At 46.2% G+C, this 25,218-nt stretch overlaps 1 protein-coding gene across 2 annotated transcripts in view; it reads right to left on the minus strand.

The window, feature by feature from the left end:
- Positions 1-10,485, minus strand: part of RIPK1 (receptor interacting serine/threonine kinase 1) — a 103,512-nt gene extending 93,027 nt beyond the window's left edge. The window contains exons 1-3 of one of the 2 annotated variants that reach the window (XM_088471718.1): positions 10,299-10,485; positions 2,867-2,975; positions 603-803 (exon numbers count right to left, since the gene is read on the minus strand). In XM_088471718.1, coding sequence (XP_088327844.1) covers positions 603-781 — 179 coding nt within the window. In that variant the 5' untranslated portion in view covers positions 782-803; positions 2,867-2,975; positions 10,299-10,485. Of the gene's footprint in view, positions 1-602; positions 804-2,866; positions 2,993-10,298 lie in introns of both variants that reach the window. The other variant, XM_088471717.1, reaches the window with a different exon arrangement.
- Positions 10,486-25,218: the final 14,733 nt, after the last annotated feature.

A 25,218-nucleotide genomic window follows, 5' to 3' on the forward strand; every position in this document is an offset into this window, starting at 1 on the left:
CTTAGTTCTTCCTCAGAAGCATGGTCATTCAAAGAACAGTCACAGATATTTATACTATCCCTAATTACTAAACCAGTCTCTGGCAAAAGTGATAACTAAGTGGCTCGGAGAACAAAACATCGAAATTTTGTTGTCATGGCCAGGAAACTCTCCAGATCTTAATCCTATTGAGAACTTGTGGTCAATCCTCAAGAGGTGGGAGGACAGACAAAAACCCACAAATTCTGACAAACTCCAAGCATTGACTAGGCAAGAATGGGCGGCCATCAGTCAGTATGTGGCCCAGAAGTTGATGGACAGCATGCAAGGGCGAATTGCAGAGGTCTTGAAAAAGAAAGGTCAACAAAGCAAATATTGACTCTTTGCATAAACTTAATGTAACTGTCAATAAAAGCTTTCAACCATAGTAATATCTGACAAAAAGGTCTAAACACACTGAAGCAGCAAACTTTGTGAAAACCAATACTTGTGTCATTCTCAAAACATTTGGCCACGGCTATATGTATCTGGAAGACAAGGTGTGAGTGAGCTATTTTGTTACTTGATCAGACAACCTCTTTAATTTCCTCAACATAAACAAAAAATGATAGAAGATCACTTACGACTCATGCTTTGATCCTGTAAATACAGTTTTCTGTACAACTATTCCAAGTGTTCGATGAAAACACAAGAACACTTTACCGAATCCTCCTGAATCAATCTCCTCCTTTTCTCTTAGATCGTTGGAACTCATTATGATGTCGTTAAGAGACATGGCAGCAGCAGCTGTTTGTGATTCCATTCACAAAATATTGGCAAATAACCTAAATTAAAACATAGGTCATTTGTTAAAAATAAATATTATTTAAGTGTGTTTTTAGTATTTGATCTAAAGCTAAAAGAACATGTTTATGAAGTACACACAATAACATAGAAATGACAGAAGAATAAGGGCTGTATTCAAATAGAGGCAAAAAGCCATAATCGGCAAAAAAGTTCGGCTCTTTCCCTGGTCGCAATTTATCTCCAAATTCAATTCCAGCCGGATTTAGCCTACGCGGAAATTCAATGCAATGTAATAGGCGAAAAAGATTTGCCTATGATTATAAGGTGAAAAGAAGAGCAAAATCTTTATTTTGGAGTGCAAATGTGGGGAAACGACCCAGAACTCTTATGACAGCCCCCCAAAGGCCAAATCTTTGGAAAAAAATTAAAATAAAAAACCTAAGAACACCCCAAAAAAGTACTTTCATTTTTGGGGCGAAACAGTAAAAAGTGGGGGGACAAGCATAAAAACTAGCAAAATAGACTTCTGGGGGGTCTGCGAGGATGGGTCAGGTGTTTTTGGGATTGCAGGTGCATGTTGCAGATGCGTTTTTGACATTTTATAAGCGTTCACTTTAGAAACATTAAAATATGCTAGCACCCATTTTTAAGTACCCCAAATTTGACGGGATTACTTATTTTCACCAAAAAATACTGCTTTAAGCCATTCTTCACCACTTTTGCATAGACGCTAATAAGAAGCTATTTAAACTACGTAAGTACCCCAAACACTTATTAGGGGTTTTAGTACACTTGTACATTGTTTCCCTGTTAGTGCATCTTTTTGTGGGGTACAGACTGACTTCCCCATTTCTGACAGTACTTTCCGCCTGTTCCGCATTCGCCGCTTTCCGTTGTCCCGTGGTTTGGAATTGAATAGGGTGAAAAGCGGGGAAGAGCGCGAAAAGTTTTCGCCTCTGAAACAGGCGAAGGAGGCAGAAAGTCGGACAGGCAAAACCTTTCCGACTTTTCGCCTCTAATTGAATACGGCCCTTAGTTGATTAACACCACACACAGTATAGACACACGTAAAATTCAGTTACAAAAAAGTTTCTTTCTGCAATTTTCAGATCATGTCACCAAATATAATATACATAAATGTTATTTATAGAAGAAAATTTTATATTAGAGCCAATTACACAGTACCAATAATATTAAGCTGGGTACACACTTGTTTTGTATTGTTCGTTCAATCTGCATCTGCAAAGGTTGTATCACAAGTCCATTAGTGGAATACAGGCACTGCCGACACTGAAATCACAACTGGGTGGGCAAATTTAAAAGCCTACCCAGTTGTGATGTCAGGCCAGATATACCGAACGGCAGATTGGTAAGTGTGTATAGCTTACAAATCAGCCGCTCGGATGGTGACCGTCTCGTCGTTTAAGTGTGTACCCAGCATTAGTGTGTTTGGAAGATATAGTTTTCACTGCTACTTAATCAAATCTGTTAAAAAAAATAAAAAATCATATAGTTGTTAAAAACTGTGTTGATGTAAAACATAATGTATATGGTCTGAAGATCTCCGAAATAACAGTAGACCCCACAGCAGGTTCTACTTCCACTATAATGCTGGCTCACACATGGTGACCCTGATACAGCAGCCACAGAGCCAATACTGTGACGGACTTGAAGGCCAAAAAAGGCAGATACATTATTATAGGCGAACTTCTAAGCAGACAGGTCACAAAGAACCTATACAGTTTGACTACTAAAAGCTTGAATTTAGCTGCAAGTAGTATACGGGGCTAATGCAGTGTTGAATTGTAAGTCAGCCGTATTGTTTCCGGATTGCGTTAATGGAACTAAAGTGTAAATTCACCATCATCAGTGAGCGCTTGCACCAGTCCTATACTAAATGCAAAATATATGTCTATGCTTCCGCACAACACGGAATCAGCGCTTGCGCAGTTTGAAAACACATAAGATACGCTCAGCAAAAGGACTGGCATTCCAACTCTGTATTAGCTCCTAGGTTTTCAAGTATGAAATCATTTATTGAAGTGGAACTTGCATACCGGAAAAAAAATAAAAAAGTGCTAAATAATTAACATTGTCCTACCTTTTTCATAAGTGTCAGGGTGCACCAGTTAATCAGAAATGTGATCAGAAGTTGTTCAATGTATGCTGCTGTAAGCTGCCATATTTCAGTGAAGGTCCATCCCGCATCCCTAGTGACCAGACAGCCCTATTAGCAACAATGTTTGAAGAATTATTTAATGACAACATACCTCACTTTTACAAAAAAAACAGCCAACAGGAGTAAATGATTTACATTATGTGAATTTCCTTGTACTTAAAAAGGAATCGGTATGTAATGCCGGCAGTGGGGATGCCTCCTGTCAAAATACCGACAGCGGAATCACGATGGTTGGTATCCCGACAGGGATCGAGTAAGTATACTTACCCTTCCCCCTTCTCCCCCTAAGCCTCCCTTCTTGTAGCCTAACCCTCCCCACCCCCTAACCCTCCCCCTTCGAGCCTGAACCTAACCCTCCCCCCTTAGTGCCATCTAACCCTAACACTAGCCTCCCTTCCCCCAAAACCTAACCCTAACCCAACTACAGTGCCTAAACCTAACAATGCCCCCTGCAGCTAACGCTAAGGGTGCCACGGACTTACCACGTTCGGGCTGCCATCCTTCTGGAGTCCGGCATCAGGATTAAGATAGGCGTCGGTATTTTGACACCTATCTTAAATTCCATGTCAGACTTTCAGTGTCGGGATTCAGACTGGCGGCATGCCGTCCGCCGGTCTGATAACTACATCTCCTTATACAAAAACTCATAAGAACAGCTCAGTTGTTAGGGAGTTAGGGCTGATAATTTTTAACTGGTTTAAAGGATTTATCCACTTATACATTTATTTTCCTAATGGAACCCATTTGCTCATTGTATAATATATTAAAAAGGATACTGAGAATAAAAGCAGTCCTGCGGTGATCACTACCACCAATTACTCTTTGGGGTTTTACAGAGTTGGATGTAAACTGTTATACATACAACTTTCCCATGGTCTCCTGTAGAAAAGAATGTACATATAACGGAATGGGTATGATTCCCGTCAGCGGCAGGCTGACATCAGCAGAGTTCCGAGCAGCGGAAGAACGACAGCGCTGGAAATCCCGATCGTGGATAGGTGAGTATCTACTACCCTCCTTAGGGGTGCCTAACCCTAACTTCCCCCCAAGTGCCTAACCCTAATCCCCCCTCTAAGTGCCTAACCCTAACCAACCCCTTCCCCGCTGCCTAAACCTTAGTCCCCCGGGGGCGTCCCTAACCCTAAGTCCCCCCCGGGGGTGCCGAACCCTAACCTTCCCTCCCCCTAGCCTAACCCTAACCCTCCCAGGGGGGTGCCTAACCCTAAGTCCCCCCCGGGAGCCCTAAACCTAACCCTCCCCCCCGCGGCTGTCCGCTCGCGGCGCCCGGCATCACTACAATCGGGATGCCGGGCGCCGGTCTCCCGGCATCGGGGAAATGCGGGCGTCTACATCTAGACGCCCGGTATTTCACCCTTGCCGGGATATGACAGTCAGGAAGCCGGCTGCCGGTATTTAGGCAGTCGGCTTCCCGATTGCTTCCCCATATAACAGTTTAGGGTCATTCTGAGTCAAATCAACACACTGATTATCCCTCAACAGCTCAGATTTTGTTAAAATTTGGTATATGGAAAGTATATATTTAGTCAAAGAAAAATGCTAAATATTATTTAAATATATCATGCCATTTCCAAAATATGTAAAGTTTTAAAACATCTGTCAAAAAGGCACAACCAGCATATTTTCAAATCACCATAGCAGCTCTTCTAATTAAACTAGAGAGGTGGGAGAGGTGTAATTTTACTGTGTTTTTTATGCCCTATGATATACAACACAATAGGCTTTGTGAGGCAAAACTTTTTCCAAATTTAAACTGAAATTTTTGATCATGATTCTCTCAAACAGTGCGTCGACAAAAAAAAAAAGTAAAAAATAAATCTGGAAAGTCTATACTAATGATAAATGTTTGTCAAAATTTAAAAGTGGGAGGATAATGGGTTCATAGTTAAAAATAATTTTAAAGCAAGGTGGTTTATTCAAAAAAGCCTAGTGTATTACAAGTAGTAATAGGTAATAATAGATTTGATGGCTTCATTAGTTTAATTATATAAATCAAGTTGAATAGAAATACTTGACATTGTATTAGTCAGTCTACAATGTTAGCTGAAGATAGCTTGACAATGACTCAGTGGTTTTTAAAGTGTCATCAGGAGACATGACATAAATTCTTCCAGTTGGAGATATAGTGTCAACTTTGCATAAGACATCTATTAGAGGTAGCCATAGTACATCAGGCTTCCTTGGATAGAAGAATGATGGTGAAGGTCCAGCTGGATGAAGGAAGGTCACTTCTAATTCGTTTTCATCTTCATTCTTGTCCATTACATAAGCAAGCCACCATTTCTTGTTATACACAACGGATATATTGCCATTTATTTGTGTCAACTGGAGTTTGTCTAGAGATTTTGTAACAAATACTATAGATGATGTTGTAGCCTTAGAGAAGGTTTTCACAGACATTTTTGGTGCACTTGAATCAACAGGAATAAAACCATGATTCCCTGAATAGTTACTGACTGGCTGAAACGATTATTCAAAAATGTTTCAGACTCAATATAGTCTTCTTGCGTTGTGAATGTGAAATCAATTCCAGATATACTTTCTACTGCCCATTCATAAAGTTGGAGAGGTGTGAGGATTTGGTTCTCATATGGACGTTGTAGGCTGGCTCTAGCTGCCAGTCGCTTGACTGAGCCGCCAACTCCATCACAAGGGCCTTTCCCATGCGCTGTGGCCGAAAAATGTCACGCAGCCTCAACATCAAAGTCTAGCTTGTGACAAAACAAGTTTTTGAAGTTTTCTTGCACAGCTTGCACAGACATGCTACAAACTAGCCTGCAATACTGAGCATGATTCCTGACCACTGATTCATGAGAACAATGATTAATGAGCATGATTCATAAACAATGCATTAACATTATTGAATATCATTATTTATTTTCTTGCAAGCATTAATTTCTACATTGTTTTTAGTTAATAAAATCATATAAGACAGAGCTCGACAAATTTTTGTAAAAACTGGAAGCCAGCTTAAAAGCCAGACCAACGTCCACAACCAAAACATATGAAAACTTGTATAGACCACCATACATGCCCCTTCAATGCCCCCCAACCTCAACACATGCCATCAGACCACCACACACCTCTCTTCAATGGTCTTCAGATTCTGTTACATGGGCATACCTACCCTCAGTTCAAAATATGCCACACAGTAGTGCCCAAAGTCATAGTATACAACACTGTATGTCCCAAATTCATATTATGCCACACAGTAGTTTCCTTCATTCAGTTCTGCCACACAGGAATTCCCCACACACACACACGTGTCCCCAATTCATAGTGTGCCACACAGGAGAGCCCTTAACACAAGTGCTGTCAATTCATAGTGTGCCACACAGGAGTGCCCTCAATCCACAGTGTGCCATGCAGGAGAGCCCCACATAGGAGTTCCCCACACACAAGTTCCCCCAATTAGTCGTGCCACACAGGAGTGCTTCCAATAATAACAATATTATAATGGGAGGTCACTGTAATGAAACCACACACTCACCAGCTATCTTCCACTCCAACCGGCAAGTGTTGCAGCTCCCTCTTGGTCACTGTCTTCTGCTGCTGCTGGCAGTGCTGCAGCTACTAGGCGATCGCTCTTCTCCTCCATGCAGGGAGTGATGCACCTCCCTGCGGTCATTTTCCTCCTCTATGCCGTTAGTGATGCTTTCCCGAAGTCACTCTCCTCCTCAGGGCCGGTAATGATTCAGCTCCAATAATGTCACACTCCTCCTCACGGCTCCCTGCGGTAAGTCTCCACTCCGAAGCCTGTAGTGATGCTGTTCCCCGACTGTCACTCTACTCCGAAACCGGCATTGTTTCAGTGCCATGGTGGTCACTGTCTTCCACTGCTGCTGGCAGAACTGCAGCTCCCCGCAGTTACTCTTCTCCCAGCTGGCAGTGCATCAGCTGTCCGCAATCATTTTCCTCCAAAGTGACAGTAATAATTCGGCTCCTGGGGGTCACGTCACACTTCTCCGCAATGGCAGTGTTGCAGCTTAACCACCTTCACGCCAGTAGTGATGCACCTCTGGGAGCAGAAGGGAGGAGCCACAGTGATTAATTGTGGCGGGTATCCATTCCTCTCTGTAACAGGCCTACAGCATCCCGCCGACTCCAGTAACCACCAATAGGAGTGCTTTGTAAGTTTTATTATTTCAGTTAGCTTTATTTTTCACAGTACCTGGCTCTAAAATCTGGTCACCAGAACTAAAATTTTTGTCGCCATGGCGACCTGGCCCCCAAGATTTGTTGAGCCCTGATATAGGAACTTTGATAATTAGGCCTATGATATTTGAATTTTTAGAAATTATCTTAATTACTTTTGACAATCTCTACATATGAGAATATATCATATCTATATTATATATTCTCACATGTAGATATTGACAAAAATAAATTTATAAAATTTACATTTAATTCAAATATTGAGTGTTGGTCTAATATTAGTTGTTCCATCATATAATTGGATTTAAAAGTAGGCCCTGATTTTTTTTCAAATGTAGTGCCTACTCCTGTTTAAAATTATTTTTAACTATGAACCCATTATCTTCCCACTTTGAAAAACATTTAACATTAGTATAGACTATTTCCAGAATTTTTTTTAGCTTTTTGTCGACGCACTTTTTGAGATAATCATGATCAAAAATTTCAGTTTGAATTAGGGATGTGCAGGCTCGGATAGGTTCGAGTTTGCACGTGGAGTTCGGATTTTTCCCTCCAAAAAAACGGAACTCAGAAAGAGGCAAAACGTCATCCTGAAAGGAATGATGATGTTCGTCCATGCAAGATGACGTTTTGCCTCTTTCTGAGTTCCGTTTTTTTGGAGGGAAAAATCCGAACTCCACGTGCAAACTCGAACCTATCCGAGCCTGCACATCCCTAGTTTGAATGTGGAAAAAGTTTTTCCTCACAAAGCCTATTGTGTTGTATATCATAGGAAAGCGCATAAAAAAAACACAGTAAAATTACACCTCTCCAACCTCTTTAGCTTAATTAGGAAATGGCATGAGATATTTAAATACATTTTTTTATTTTTCTTAGACTACATAAATACTCTCCATATACCAAATTTTAGCAAAATCTGAGCTGGTGAGCTAAAATTTTAACAAAGAGTGTGTTGATTTGACACGGAATGGCCCTTTACATCCACGGTTTAGGAGCCCACGCAACACTCAGTGGTAGTAGACAGTGCAAGGTATCAGGTAACTATTGTCAGTAAGCCTTATTACTACAAAAAATATCTATAATGACATGATTGCCAAATGTCCCTGATTTATCAGGGTCAGTTACTAGTAAAATGATTTGTCTCTATAAATGTTGTTGGAATTTTTCAATACTGTATAGCTGCACAAAGGGCCTGTTTCAGCATGGATCACAACAGCATACGCAGACTGATCGATGGTGCGTACTGCGCATGCAGCACAGTGCGCGAGTTGGCATTGTGTTCGCTTTGCGATCACTCAAGCAGAATAAAAGCCATCGCAGAGTGACAGACTGATCGTTAGGGGGCGGGGTCGGGGCAGTGGTTGGAGAAACACAGTCGTGTCTGTGCGTTTGAATGCCATTGCATGGGCAGCATATGCAGCTTGAGTACTCAATGAGTGCAACAAGACTTACAGTTTCTGCGGCAGGTCAGACCTGCTGTAAATGTGCGTGAGGGCAAAATGTTACTCGATGTTCCCAATGTATACACAGGACTGCATGATATTACGGATGTGAAATAGCAGTAGTGGGTGTCTTTATGCTGGCTGTGCGATGGCATTGCGATTGCATTAATTAGCATATTTTCGCGGAAGACCTCTGTGAGTAATCGCAGCTCTGATCGTAATAGCGATCCGTAGTGATCAGGCCCAAAGTCTCTAATTGAATGCTTAGCAAAACTTAGGGGGAGGTTCATTAAGTACAATGAGCAGTTACATACATACATAGCAGTTTACTACGGTAGAAAAAAAATTAATAATGGTGTAAGCGATCACTTAATATATTACGCATTGGAGGGAGGTGTTCCTTTCAGAGTTCCTGTCCCCGCATATGTATTTTAATACATATAGTGGTACATAATTTATTTTTGACGCGAACACCGGTGAAAAGCAAATATAATTAGTGGGTCTAAAACCAGATAATTGATAAATATACCCCAGAGTTCCCCATTTATCAAGAGTCACATAGTCAATGCGATCTGGGCGCTAGATTAGCACCCATGATCGTACTGCAGTATACGTTTATACAGGGTCGGCTTCAGGTTTTTTCCGGGCCGTGCGGTCACACAGGGGCGCCGGGGTCCGGCAGTAGAAAGGAAAGTCCCGGCCACCACCCCGTTGGTTGCTGTGAATAATGTAAGTACAGGGGGAGGGCGCAGTGAGGGAAGGGGGTACACAGGACGGTGCAGGGTGCCGAGACACCTAGCGCCGGACCTGACAGCAGCACAACACCATCTTCAGATGGCGAAAGTTGTGAGGGCCAAACTGAGAGATATAAATGTGAAGAGTGAGGATGAAATGGATATGTGGTTGCGTAATATCATATAGCCATAGTACAAATTAGGTGGGCACTTAATGACACGTTATTCTATAGTAAAATCATGTGAACTCAATGATACATTGTGACATTTCAGCAGGAATATGATTTAAGCTATGATTTCTCATAAGCCCAGCTCTGGTGTTTGTATGGACGAAGTTTCACTTTCAGTTATGAAAATTAAACTTGTATCAATTACACAAGTGAAGGGACAAGGTGACAACTGTATAAGCGAATGGACCATAACATGATTTGGGCAAAGGCACTAGCTCTGTGGGTTTAGGTTATAGTGTACTTTATGGCAGGATAGTATGCATGTAACCGACAGTTTACAGACAAGGCAGCTTTTATAGGTCACAGGTATGTCAGGCGTATACTCCCATAAAGTACCATCTGGCCATATATTCCCATGCTGTACCATCAGACCATATACTCCCATACTGTACCATCAGGCCATATATTCCCATACTGTACCATCAGGCCATATACCCCTATACTGTACCATCAGACCATATACTCCCATACTGTACCATCAGGCCATATACCCCCATACTGTACCATCAGGCCATATACCCCTATACTGTACCATCAGGCCATATATCCCCATATTGTACCATCAGATCATATACCACTATACTGTACCATCAGGCCATATACTGTACCATCAGGCCATATACTCCTATACTGTACCATCAGGCCATATACCCCCATACTGTACCATCAGGCCATATATCCCCAAACTGTACCATCAGGCCATAAATCCCCATACTGTGCCATCAGACGTATACTACTACCGTACTGTACGATCACGTATACAACCGTACTGTACCTTTATGTGAGGAAGCTTCTGCAGCCGGAAGTTTCTGTCTATAGCTCCTTCTTGCTGCCACAAAGTGATATTGTACTAGCATACACCGAGCTCCGGGACTGGCTCAGTAGCAGGTAGGAAGCAGCAGCAGCAGCAGTGATGTTGTGTCAGTGAATGTAATGTAATCGTGCTGCTTATTATCAGGAAGTCTTCGCTTTCAGCACTAACTTATTCCAGCTTCCTGTTAAAATGATACCGCCCCCTCACTACTATATCGCCGCCCTTTTCTGGTGCTTCTATAGTGTATGTCAGGGAGATTCCCCGCTTTGCTCACATAATGTGTAGTGTATTTAATTTATTTAATTATTATTCTAATGCTTTCTTTGAAATGTTATGTGGTGAGCATATCGACATTCATTATGTTAGTACAATGTCAACAGTCGATGTTGAAATGTCGACAGCTAACATGTCGACATCTGCAACGGGATACACGGGGACCAGGTAACCTGCATAATACAAAAGACGTACAGCAGGACGGCACGGTTGGGTATGCGCTGCAGCTGTTTCCAGTGAAGGACCACACGGAGGACGCCAAGACTACGGTCACCAACCCCCGATCCCTTCATATATATTGGGACAGTCTATAGACACGGCACGTACAGGGCCATCTCTCCCATTGGGCTTGTTGGGCAGTTGCCCAAGGGCCCGAAGCTTGTAGGGGCCCGCCAACTTGCCCCCCTGCAGCCGCAGCCAGCTGGTAAATTTGTGATATTTTTATAAGCCAGCCGTCGGTGCACTGTATTCTGATCTAACCTCTCCTCCCACCCCCCCGTGACGAGTACTCACCTCAGTCCCAGTTTCACTTCATCCGCCGGCTTCAGACCAGTCAGACAGAGGGCCTGATTCAGACCCGCTCGCGAGCGCTGTGCGGGTCGATGGTGGCCCAGTGCTCCGTCGTGCGCATGCGCGAGACCCGGATATCTACGGGCAAACCGTCGCTCCGGGTCTCGTACCAAAGGGGGCGTGCTATCGATGGTGAGTGACAGAACGCCCCCTTTGGTGGGCGGGGCGGGGGCGTGGCTGCCCATACAGACATTCCCATGGGAACTCCTACCGTCTGGGGCCGGCCCCACTGACATCACAAGTGATGTCAGTGGGAGTGCTTTCCGCTCTGTTAGAGCCGAAAGCACTCTTGGGCTTGCGGCAACGAGTCCCTACCACAAGGATCTCGTCGCAAGCCCGATGGTCTTGACCATTGCAACCATCATCATGGCCGCTCGCTATAGCTGTGGGTGGTCACCCACAGCTATGCAAGCGGCCAGGAGGCCGTTCTGAAAAACCAGAGGGCCGGCCCTGATTCAGAGCGAGCGCTCTGTCAGAGCGTCCCACTCAGAATCAGGCCCAGAGTCTCTCTGCATGTGTGCTAGGTCTGATGGGCATGCAGGATGGTTTAATTAAAAAATTTTCCTGTGAATGGGTGGTAGGGGCCCCAGTGCATTGCTTTGCCCAAGGCCCACACTGCTGTTAAGACAACCCTGGGCACTTATACCCACCGGCTGCCACATCCTACAAGAGCACAAGTTTGTTAATACACCAGTGTGTGCGAGTGCGACATATGCAGATCTCTTTACTAAACCCGTTTAGCACAGTATCAGCAGGGAGTAATTCGCTTTCTCAGTGTATCCCCGTTGAGTGCACCTGAACTACACCTTGAAAGTTAAGTGGAACATTTCCAACGTAGAAGCATTACTTTTGATGTCTGTTTCTTTCTGTGGTTGTTTGTACGAGTTTCCATATGATATTTTAAATAAAGGTGATATTTATCCATTACAAAGATGTATGAGACAATTTTTATTAAATTAGCTATATACGGATGCGCTTAGAAGTTTATTCCATATGTCACTATTTTCTCTGAGGTATTCTGGGATGCACCTTACTTTCTAGAACAGCAACGTATTTATGTTTAGCATAACCTACTAGTGCAACCTCCATCACATTATTTCCTAATCTCCCTGATTGTACCTTATCCCCATTATGAAGATGTTATATAAAAGAACAAATTGAGATATGTACATTCAAATGGGATAATTAGTATAATTTCCCTGCATTGGTTATAAGTCACAATGGGCAGGGTGCATGACGTATCGCACTCGCGATGCAATGCATTCCGCCGGTCATCGCGCGCATGCTGGTGTTGGTAACGCCAGTATGCAAGACGATCACCACAAAGGACCGCTCTGTCGATAAGAGCGGCCCTTTGCGCTGGAGGGACTTCCGGGTCTATGACCCAGAAGCCCCTAAGGCGTCCTTCTGTGCATGCCGCGGTGGGTGCTGGAAGGGATACGATTGGATCCCTCTCTCAGCTCACTCCATATAGAAGCCCATAGGCTTCTATGGGTAACCCACACCGCAACCTATGCACTCCAGGACTTGGTGCATATGAGAAATGTGGTCAAACCCGATTTTCGGGGTTTGACCGCATTGATGCATCCCGCCCAATGATTCCTATGGCTACATGCATTTTTAAAAAGATATCAGTGCGTTTTTATCAACACATTGATATTACTAACTGCTTTGGGGATCATTTACATATGGATGTAAATCAATTTTATGACACGCCTCTCAGACGTAGCAGTACACGCCCACTTTATCGCGTGCTCATAGGTGGTGCTTTCACAATCTCCCTGAAATGCTTTTTCAAAAGTAGGCATGAATGACTTACCTCTGGAACAGCTGCATCCGTGGTCAGCATTGTTAGCACCTTCACAGCCGTGGTCAACATTGTTAGCACCTTCAGTGCCGACATAGTCAATGTTAACATTATGACAATGTCGACATTCTCATGTTGACATGATGAATGTCCACATTCTAGATCTGAGCGAATGAAATATATGTACAACTCTGTATATGCCTAGCTCCAGTTCTCATAACTTACCATCAAAATTTCCTATCTAGGGTCAGTCCTATCCTTTATAGCAAACCTATCTCCTGTTTTTTTTTCTTTTTTTACTTCCAGTCTTGTCCTATTTAATAGTCTGATGTGAGCCTTTTGTTCACCTGACCTATTTCATTTACTTAAATTTTTTTCTTTGTTTCCAGTTTGTTCATAACTGTGACTTTCCATTCAAAACTTTTGTTTTGGGGTATAAACAATGTATTAATGGACAGTTGTACCTTATCCGTGAGGTGAGTGCAGTGTGACCAGAGTAGTGGGCAATAAATAACTTTGAGGACTGCAGTCAATGTTTACGGTATTGATTTATATTATCTTTGGTGTTTAGTATAATATATGATTTTTAACTTTATTATATTACATTCATCATGTAACACAGGCCAATACAAAATGGTCTTGAATGAAATACTTGAATGAAATACACATTTTTAAAATCGTTTAACAGCACTTTATTTAAGTTGAACAAAAAAATCCATAGTTGCAATGCTAATGTGTATCATGGAAGGTTTTATTTATTTTTGGTAATTGGTGTCAACTCAAAATCTGGCCTGTTGGGGGGTACATTAAGACCAGACATGAGAGAGCCAACTATAAGGGAATGGTCACAGTCACAACCGTAATCCAGACAACATTAATGTAGAAAAGTGCCCACTTAATGGTCTATGCACCTTAAACTTGGAATCTATGTTAGTGTCCCAGGCCTAGGCTGTAAGGGGGTGCGGTTAAGATCCCGACAGCCGGGATGCCCTCTGCCGGGACCCCGGCACTGGACTCCCGATCGCCAAGAGAACACCAGCGACTGAATCCTGACAGGACTGGGGATGCCGACGCCGGGATCCCGGCAGCCGGCATCCTGATCGCAAGGAGACTGGGGAAAGGTAAATATCAGCCGCGGGGGATGGGGGGGGTTAGCTGTAGGAACCCCAGAGGGACTTAGGGTTAGGTTGCGGGAGAGGGGAGGAAGTTAGGGTTAGGCTCTAGACAGGGGGGTTAGGTTCAGGCACCATCGGGGGGAGGTTAGAGTTAGGCACTAAGGGGGGGAGGTTAGAGATGCACATGTAATTGCACCTGCGATCTCTCACGGATTGCAATTGCGAAAATTTTGTAATAACTCGTTCGCCGTCCAGTACTTAGAGACGTCCACTGAAAGCATCTCACATCCGCTGCTCATACACAATACCAGAGACATCGAATGCAGAACAGGCAGCCATCAGCCTTCTGAGTAAGTCACAGCTGTCGCAGACACAGCGGGTCTCCAGATACACAGAGGGCTCTCCTGCTGCAAGCAAGGACACAGTGGCTAATTTATGGACGCCCAGAATCAGTGTTTAAACAGTCAGACATGCCTGCATTTTTTCTGTATAAATATCCGCATTGCATCTATCTCTGAATCAGACCCTCCATCCTTTGCTTCTGAAAACAGTGTTTATTAATACCTGCAGCCTGCGATAGCCAGTACTGGGGCTTTCATGCAATAGTTTCCCTATATTTACCTTTAGGCCCTTCTAAACTAAATAAATAAACACTGCATTATGGACTTGGCAAAATGTTGTGTTTTGCTGCTGTTTTGCATTGTCTTGTTTTATAGAAAGATATGGGGATGTAGTTTATGGACCGGCGTACTACATGCCACCGGTCTATATCCCGACAGCAGAAGCCCGACAAGGGACTTAAGATAGGCATCGAAATACCGTCTTAATCCTGATGCCGGATTGCCGAAGGACCACCATCCTTAGCACTTAGCCGCGGGTGGGGGGGGGCCTCATCCCCTCTCAGTCTCTATAGCCTCATCCGCATCTCTTTCTCTCCAACTTCAGCCTCATTCCCCTTGCTGTATCTACATCCTCATACCCCTCTCTTTCTCTCTATCTCCAGCTTCATGACCCTCATCCCCCTCTCTATCTCTGCAACCTCTCCCCCTCTCTGTTTCTCTGGCTCCAGCACCACTCTGTGTCTCTGCAGCTCCTGCACCCCCTTGTATTTCCTCGGCTTCAGCCACTGTCCACACGTAACTAGATTCTGCCGCACCTCTTTGTGGCTCCTCTGCCATCCAGGAGAGCAATGTCATGACATCACGGGCGCTGTACCGCAAATGCAAAAACAACCAACATTTATTGTGCTGACTGACCACCAGGCTCCTTTTTCATGCACTGCACTGCACAGGAAGGCCAATGGCAGGGGACAGGACCTAGACCGTACTCTGTGGTCTCCTGAGTGACCACGGCTCCTAGAATTTTAGAGGCTCAATACGGGTTGGATACAGGATTCCGGCGCTCGGGATCCCAGCGGTCAAAATCCAGACAGGGTTAGGATACCGACACCTGTCAGTCGGTATCCTAACCCTCCCCTCCCGGTGCCTAAACCTAACCTCTCCCCTAGTGCCTAAACCTAACCTCCCCGTCCCAGCACCATAAACCTAATCCTCCTCCCTTAGTGCCTAACCCCTAGCCCTAATTCTCCCCCTAACCCCGCTACTTACCTTTGGGATGCCCAGGACGGGATTCTGAAACTTGTTGGTATTCTAGGCGCCGGCATCCCGCACGCCGGGATATTGACCACATCCCCGCGTACAACTGTATGCCTAGTACCCCTTGTCACCGGGCCTGGCAGCAGTACCAGGTTGTGAAACCAGCAAGAACAAGTAGGAGAGAGAGCTGTACATGGTTGGTGGGCAGTCTAGTGCTTATAGAAGCCCCCCACAATTGTTTGGCCATACCATCTCTGGCAGTGCAAGGTGATGGGGGGTGCCAGTTTTTTCTAGGGGCCAAGGTGCTAAAATGTCTAGTTAGGGCTCTGCTTGTCCATTTCATAACTTTTAAATTAATGCCTTGGGTATGTATCCAGAACTGGAACCCCAGTTCATCTGCGTACAAGTTCTAGTCCCTAGTGAAATCACACTGGTTACTGATACAGAAAAGGCATCCCTTTTATTCAATGGAAAAAATACTTTCAATAGTCATGGTGTTCTACAGAGTTTAAGGTGTAGGCAGTGCCATTAAGAGCTGGCCCGGGCCCCTATAGTGATAAGGGCCTGTGGCCTAATCGTGGGAGGCGTGGCCATTCCGTTTAGGGAAAAAAATCTATTTGCGTAGCGCTGCGCACTGGGGAGGGGGCGCTGAGAGCCCCTCAGCCTGGCACAAATCCAGGAGGGCGGCACGATCAGTGTGATTGCTACTACCCACAGGCAGAGGAGAGGAGACTGCTGCTGCTGCTCAGTCTCAGTGGTCTCCCACTGCAGACTAGCACACAGCAGAGTGTGTTGGGCTGCTAACAGGTAAGAGGGAGGGGGGCATCGGACCCCCAAAATCTGTATGTGGTATATTAGAATTTATTGTGTACCTTTTAAGACATTGAATCATTATAATGTGGCTTGGGGCAAAGGTCTAAATACCAATGAAGGGCTAAAGTTGAGCAACTTACACCCCTTTCAGACTGAGAGTCGGGAAATTGACAATTATCAACCCAAAAAAATCCCGGGTCTCAGCCCAACCCTGGTAAAAAGAGCAGGATCGTGGACACGAGACTTAAGACCCCCATGCACCTACCGAAGTATTGTCTGATCCTGTGATCGGTTCGGAAACTCCTTTCCGACTGGCGGCCGGCAGAGGATCGGTGAAATCATATATGTTAAATTTCACCGATTTGCAAATCCTGATCATATTTTGATTGTGATCAACAAATCAGTGAAATCCTACATGTTGTATTTCACCGATCCTCCGACCCGACATTTGTGGATCGCAGCATCGCGACTATCTATTGCTAGTGTATGGGGTCCATTAGTCCTGGGTTGTTTTGTGCAAAAGGGATATAACTGAAAGATAACTTGGGTTCCTGCACATAAGTTTTAAAATGCTATTCTCTATAAATGTCTGTGATCCCCTGTACTCATATGTTAACACCAGACACTGACTTTTTTTTTAATTACTGAGCTTATTAAGTATAATAAACATCATCTTTTTTTAAATAAACATGTCATCACTGTGAGCCTTTTTAAACAGCTATATTCCTTTATTATTCATTAAAGCCCATTTTTCCTTTCTAAATGTAAACTTGATAATTTCCATATTTAATATCCTCGTAAACACTGCATTGTAAGTGTCCCCATGTTTTTGCTTCCATATATGTAAATGCTTCAATATTTTATGTAAGCTGTTAATGCACAGAAATTATTTTGTCTCAGGCATCATTTAAATTAGCTGATACTGTAACAAGATTAACCAATTAAAAACTTTTTCAGCAGTCACTGAACTAGACATTCTTAATGGTTATGGAGCATACACACGGTCAGATTTGTCAGACTTGTCAGATTTGTCAGATGAACGATTTGAACGATTTTACCAAAGTTTTGAACGATTTGAACGATTGAACGATTTTTGACTGCATTAAAATGAATGGAATCGTCCAAGTCTGACTGCAAACACATCAGATGTCAGAAATCGTTATCTGACCATCGGGAACGCGCATCGTTGATCGTCCATCGTTCAGGCATGTCAGATATGAACGATTTCCCTTCAGATATGAACGACTGAACGATTTTTAAATCGTTATCGTTCATATCTGAAGGAAAAATCTGACCGTGTGTATGCACCATTAGTCAGTGAGAGAGCCAGGAGCACATGCTTAACTACTGTGACCAAGCCAGATATGGATTTTCTTGACATAAAAGCATTTATATATCAGACTGTCTTCTATTTCACAGAATCTCATGCACCTAGGGCCTGATTCAGAGCCGCTCGTAAAGCGGCCGCTCGTTCGTTCCGAGCGATGTTTGCCCAACTGCGCATGCGTACGGATTTTAATATGCATGCGCGAACCAGTCAGTGCGGCCGAAAATCGTTTGTTCGCTAAATAGCGAATGCCTGCTATTTTGAGTGACAGGAGGAGGCGTATGTGGGTGGTAACAGAGGAAGGTGCTTGAAAACGGGGAGTGGAGATCCGAACGTAGGCGTGCTTAAAGGTCAAAACGGGCGTTTTATGGGTGTGCATAATTAATACAGTAGCATCATTGACCACGTCACTGGGTTATTTTATAGTCAGAACTGCTCGCAAGATTGTGGTAGGAAAAACCAACCACAAGAATAGCGAGCAGTTCATACGCTGGTCGATGTACTCGATTAATCTAATAAATAGCGGACATGACGTAGGATGCGAGCGGCCAGGGGGCGTAGTTATCCAAAAAACGACCGCAAGTTTTGTTCGCTCGTTCAGACATGGAGGCGTCAACAGATCGCAAAGAGCGAACGGTTTATTTGAATAGCCACCCCCTTTTCCTGAATGACCATCCGCAAATAGCGTCCGGCTCTGAATCAGGCCCCTAGTGCAGCGGTTCTCAAACCTCGGGACCCCACACAGCTCACATTTTCCAGGTGCACAAGTGTACTCAGAGGCAGATTTAGGAGTCATAGGGCCCTAAGCAAGATATCAATTTGGGGCCCCCTTCTTCAAACAATTCCCCTCCCAGTCAGTCTGCATATGCCAAATCCCCCCACCCCACCAGCCAGTCAGTGTATGCCTAATCCCCGTCCCCCCTTCCCAGGACTGGAACATTTTCAGATATGTGGATATTACAGAGAGGTACTTATGTCTACAGTAAATTATGTGCCAGGTTTAACCCCCCAAACCCCCGGACTGCACCCACACCACCCCCAACTACCCAATTGTAGGTGAAAGCTGGAATCAGTAAAGGTGCCTGCCAGTGTGATGAAGGGGTAGGGGTGTTGCCGGCCCAAAGCATCCTGCCTCCCCCCCACACTAGCAGACGCCACAAACCCCACACCTGCGCCACCTCGCCCTTCTCCCAGTAGACTCAAAGGCAACAGGCACACCTCACTTTGTACTCTACTATCCACTTTGGGCGGCAGCGCACCTCACTTTGTACTCTACTATCCACTTTGGGTGGCAGTGCACCTCAACTTCTATCTACTCGGCTTCCCCCTCTCTCTGTCACGTCATCACAACATAGTTGAGAGCAGGAGAGGAGACAGAGCAGAACCCGGCACCTGTCCAGAATTAATGAGCTGACAGTCTGCTGGGGCCCGGAACTAAAAATGCAAACGGACACTCCAATAAACAGCCCTGTCACCGCAGTGGCGGAACGGAATCAGTATGATTCCGTTCTGCGGTCGGCGGTTCAAATCCCGACAGCGGAAGCCTGGCAGGGATGAAGATCCCGACTGCTAATTAAGGTAACTACCTCTAACCTAATTCCCTACCCTAACCCTCCTTTAGGGGTGCCTAACCTACAACCTCCCCTCCAAGTGCCGAACCCTAACCCCCCCTTCCCCGCAGCCTAAACCTAAGTCTCCCAGGGGATGTCTAACCGTAAGGTCCCCCCGGGGGTGCCTAAACCCCCTTCCCCTTGCCTAACCCTCCCGGGGGGTGCCTAGCCCTAAGTACCCCCCCCCAACCTAACCCTCTCTCCCCCCCGCGGCTGGCTACCGGCGTAGGTAAAATGACAGGCATCGGGATTTCGATGCCTGTCATTTAGACCCTTGCCGGGATTAGAGAGTTGGGATGCCGACCGTCGGCATTTAGACTATCAACATCCCGACTATATACTTGCAAAACTAGTGAGTGGTGGGACAATGGAGCTCATTCAGAGTCGGTCGTGAGCACTGAGCGCTCACGACCGATTCGATGTTGCCCCACAGTGCATGCGCACGATGGAGCCGGCTCCGTCGTGCGCATGCGCGAGACACGGCTAACGATGGGCGCTTCGTCGTTATGGGTCTCGTAGCCGACAGGGCGAGCTGTCGATGTTGAGTGACAGCTCGCCCCGTTTGCTGGGCGGGCCGGGGAGGTGCCTGGCCAAACGGAGGCGTTCCAGTCGGAACGCTTGCCGTTTGGGGGCCACCTCACTGACATCATTGCTGATGTCAGTGGGGAACTTCCTGCTCAAATAGAGCAGGAAGCTCCCTGGGGCTTACGAGTGCCCAGACCCTACCATAGAGTCTGGTCGTAAGCCCCAATGGTCGCGCTGGTCTTGACCATCGCGACCATCACTCATGTCGGTCATTAGATCTGTGGGTGTTAACCCACAGCTTAATGATCGCCAAGGAGGCGGCCGTTCATGATGCAAACGGCCGTCTTGATTCAGAGAGACCGCTTGCATCTAACGCCTCTGAATGTGGCCCTATATGCTTAGGGGAACCCACCCCACTGCAAGCAAGGGACTATGGGCCTGATTCAGACCCGGTCGCAAGTGCTGAGCGCTCGCAACTGGGTCGATGGTGGCCCAGAGCGCATGCGCACGACGGAACCGGCTCCGTCGTGCACTTGCGTGAGACCTGGATAGCGATAGGCAATCCGTCACTCCAGGTCTCATACCAAACTGGGCGTGCTGTCAATGTTGAGTGACAGCACGCACCTTTGGTGGGCGGGCCGGTGGAGTGGCTGCCCAAACGGAGGCGTTCCCATGTGAACGCCTCCGTTTGGGGCCGGCCCCACTGACATCACGAGTGATGTCAGTGGGAGAGATTTCAGCTCTGTTAGAGCCGAAATCTCTCTGGGGCTTGCGGCAACGAGACCCTACCACAAGGGTCTCGTCGCAAGCCCGATCTTCCTGGCCGCTCGCTATAGCTGTGGGTGGTCACCCACAGCTATGTGAGCGGCCAGGAGGCCGTTCTAAAAAAAAAAAAAGACCGGCCCTGATTCAGAGTGAGCGCTCTGTCAGAGCGTCCGGCTCTGAATCAGGGCCAATGTGTGCACCAAAGTCGCACAATCAAAAAAGAGGTGTGGTCTTATAGTGAAGTCTCATATAATGCAGAAAGCTTCACAGTGACAACCATATAAATGCAGAGAACATCACAAAGACTGCGTTGCAATAACATCACAGAGAGCATTGCAATAAGTGCCATATAATGCGAAAAGAATCGCAGTAAGTGCAATACAATGCAGAGAACATTGCAGTGAGCGCAATATAATGCAGAGCGTCAGTGAGCCATATAATGCAGACAGCGTCACAGTGAGCGCCATATAATGCAGTTCGTCACAGTCAGCATCATATAATGCAGAGAGCGTCACAGTCAGCGCCATATAATGCAGAGAGCGTCACAGTCAGCGCCATATAATGCAGAGAGCGTCACAGTGAGCACAATATAATGCAGAGAGCGTAACAGTGAGGGCCATATAATGCAGAGAGCATCACAGTAAGCACCATATAATGCAGAGAGCTTCACAGTTAGCACAATATAATGCAGATAGCGTCACAGTAAGGGCCATATAATGCAGAGAGCATCACAGTAAGCACCATATAATGCAGAGAGCGTCACAGTGAACACAATATAATGCAGAGAGCGTCACAGTGAGCGCCATATAATGCAGAGAGCGTCACAGTAAGCACCATATAATGCAGAGAGCGTCACAGTAAGCACCATATAATGCAAAGAGTGTCACAGTGAGCACAATATAATGCAGAGAGCATCACAGTGAGGGCCATATAATGCAGAGAGCATCACAGTGATGTCCATATAATGCAGAGAGTGTCACAGTGAGCACAATATAATGCAGAGAGCGTCACAGTGAACACAATATAATGCAGAGAGCGTCGCATGTAAGCACCATATAATGCAGAGAGCGTCACAGAGAGCACAATATAATACAGAGAGCATCACAGTCAGGTCCATATAATGCAGAGAGCGTCACAGTGAGCACAATATAATGCAGAGAGCGTCACAGTAAGCACCATATAATGCAGCGAGCGTCACAGTAAGCACCATATAATGCAGCGAGCGTCACAGTGAGGTCCATATAATGCAGAGATCATCACAGTGAGGTCCATATAATGCAGAGAGTGTCACAGTGAGCACAACATAATGCAGAGAGCGTCACAGTGAACACAATATAATGCAGAGAGCGTCACAGTGAGTGCCATATAATGCAGAGAGCATCGCAGTAAGCACCATATAATGCAGAGAGCATCACAGTAAGCACCATATAATGCAGAGAGCATCACAGTGAGCACAATATAATGCAGAGAGCGTCACAGTGATGTCCATATAATGCAGAGAGCATCACAGTGAACACAATATAATGCAGAGAACGTCACATGTAAGTACCATATAATGCAGAGAGCATCACAGTGAGCACCATATAATGCAGAGTGTAACAATGAGCACCATATAATGCAGATTGTCACAATGAGCACCATATAATGCAGAGAGTGTCGCAGTAACCAGTAAGCGCTATATAATGCAGAGAACATTGGTAACCCACATATAAGTTATAAAACAGATCATATGAATACACCTCTTACACACACAGATTATGAATATACCCCCACACACACTTTACATTAATACACCCCCACCACAGATAGAATTAAAACACATTCCAACCCCCTCCCCCCCCCCCCCAAAAAAAAATACACCCCCTCCCCTTCACATACATATACCACCCCCCTAGATGACACTGGCACCTCAGGATCTGTGTGGTCTCTGCTGGTCTCAAAGGCACAGGAAAGGAAGAACTGAAGGAGAGAGACACTGGGCTAAACAGAAAAGGAGCGGGGTCACGGTGTTAGAGGGCATGGTCTCAGGCGTTGTTCAGGGATAGGAGGGTCAATGGTGACTATAGAATAAACAGGAGGGGCAGGGACACATGGGGAAGGGGCGGTCTCTGCATTAGGGGGCGTGGTCTAAGGCAGCGTTCAGGGATAGGAGGGTGACTATAGAATAGACAGGGAAGGGGGCTTGGTCTCGGGCATGCTAGTGACAGGTAGAGCAATAACAAGGGGAGGGGCCCATCTCTCCTCCACCCAGACCTGCTCCTCCTTCCATACGGGAAGCTGTCAGCCGCAGAATACTATAATAATGAGTCAGTGTGACAGTACTGCCTGGCTGGTGGCCCCTTTATTGCTGCGGGCCCCGGTGTAAGCTGGTGACGCTGCGGGCCCCCTGGGACCCGCCGGGCCCTAAGCGCCCGCTTTGGTAGCCTAGCGGTAAATCCGCTACGAAGTGTACTCATTACTCACTGACACATTTTAAAACTTTCACAGATGGAAATAATTATTTCACTTCAGATTCTGTGAGGAAACCTGGAAAACATGTACTATTTGGGGTCCTGAGGACGGAGTTTGAGAACCTGTGACCTAGTGGAAGTACCAAGGTGGTGTGCAGTCGATAGGTTTTTCATCCCAAATGTTCTTCAGTCTTTGAGCCCAATCAATTAGCATTTCTTTTCTTCTTTCTTCACTCACAAACTCTGGTGCATAAGATATTTGAGGTAACTACCTCTAACCTAATTCCCTACCCTAACCCTCCTTTAGGGGTGCCTAACCTACAACCTCCCCTCCAAGTGCCGAACCCTAACCCCCCCTTCCCCGCAGCCTAAACCTAAGTCTCCCAGGGGATGTCTAACCGTAAGGTCCCCCCGGGGGTGCCTAAACCCCCTTCCCCTTGCCTAACCCTCCCGGGGGGTGCCTAGCCCTAAGTACCCCCCCCAACCTAACCCTCTCTCCCCCCCGCGGCTGGCTACCGGCGTAGGTAAAATGACAGGCATCGGGATTTCGATGCCTGTCATTTAGACCCTTGCCGGGATTAGAGAGTTGGGATGCCGACCGTCGGCATTTAGACTATCAACATCCCGACTATATACTTGCAAAACTAGTGAGTGGTGGGACAATGGAGCTCATTCAGAGTCGGTCGTGAGCACTGAGCGCTCACGACCGATTCGATGTTGCCCCACAGTGCATGCGCACGATGGAGCCGGCTCCGTCGTGCGCATGCGCGAGACACGGCTAACGATGGGCGCTTCGTCGTTATGGGTCTCGTAGCCGACAGGGCGAGCTGTCGATGTTGAGTGACAGCTCGCCCCGTTTGCTGGGCGGGCCGGGGAGGTGCCTGGCCAAACGGAGGCGTTCCAGTCGGAACGCTTGCCGTTTGGGGGCCACCTCACTGACATCATTGCTGATGTCAGTGGGGAACTTCCTGCTCAAATAGAGCAGGAAGCTCCCTGGGGCTTACGAGTGCCCAGACCCTACCATAGAGTCTGGTCGTAAGCCCCAATGGTCGCGCTGGTCTTGACCATCGCGACCATCACTCATGTCGGTCATTAGATCTGTGGGTGTTAACCCACAGCTTAATGATCGCCAAGGAGGCGGCCGTTCATGATGCAAACGGCCGTCTTGATTCAGAGAGACCGCTTGCATCTAACGCCTCTGAATGTGGCCCTATATGCTTAGGGGAACCCACCCCACTGCAAGCAAGGGACTATGGGCCTGATTCAGACCCGGTCGCAAGTGCTGAGCGCTCGCAACTGGGTCGATGGTGGCCCAGAGCGCATGCGCACGACGGAACCGGCTCCGTCGTGCACTTGCGTGAGACCTAGATAGCGATAGGCAATCCGTCACTCCAGGTCTCATACCAAACTGGGCGTGCTGTCAATGTTGAGTGACAGCACGCACCTTTGGTGGGCGGGCCGGTGGAGTGGCTGCCCAAACGGAGGCGTTCCCATGTGAACGCCTCCGTTTGGGGCCGGCCCCACTGACATCACGAGTGATGTCAGTGGGAGAGATTTCAGCTCTGTTAGAGCCGAAATCTCTCTGGGGCTTGCGGCAACGAGACCCTACCACAAGGGTCTCGTCGCAAGCCCGATCTTCCTGGCCGCTCGCTATAGCTGTGGGTGGTCACCCACAGCTATGTGAGCGGCCAGGAGGCCGTTCTAAAAAAAAAAAAAAGACCGGCCCTGATTCAGAGTGAGCGCTCTGTCAGAGCGTCCGGCTCTGAATCAGGGCCAATGTGTGCACCAAAGTCGCACAATCAAAAAAGAGGTGTGGTCTTATAGTGAAGTCTCATATAATGCAGAAAGCTTCACAGTGACAACCATATAAATGCAGAGAACATCACAAAGACTGCGTTGCAATAACATCACAGAGAGCATTGCAATAAGTGCCATATAATGCGAAAAGAATCGCAGTAAGTGCAATACAATGCAGAGAACATTGCAGTGAGCGCAATATAATGCAGAGCGTCAGTGAGCCATATAATGCAG

The sequence above is a fragment of the Taudactylus pleione genome, unplaced genomic scaffold, assembly GCF_031769625.1.
Source record: "Taudactylus pleione unplaced genomic scaffold, aTauple2 ptg000116l, whole genome shotgun sequence".
Classification (NCBI taxonomy): domain Eukaryota; kingdom Metazoa; phylum Chordata; class Amphibia; order Anura; family Myobatrachidae; genus Taudactylus; species Taudactylus pleione.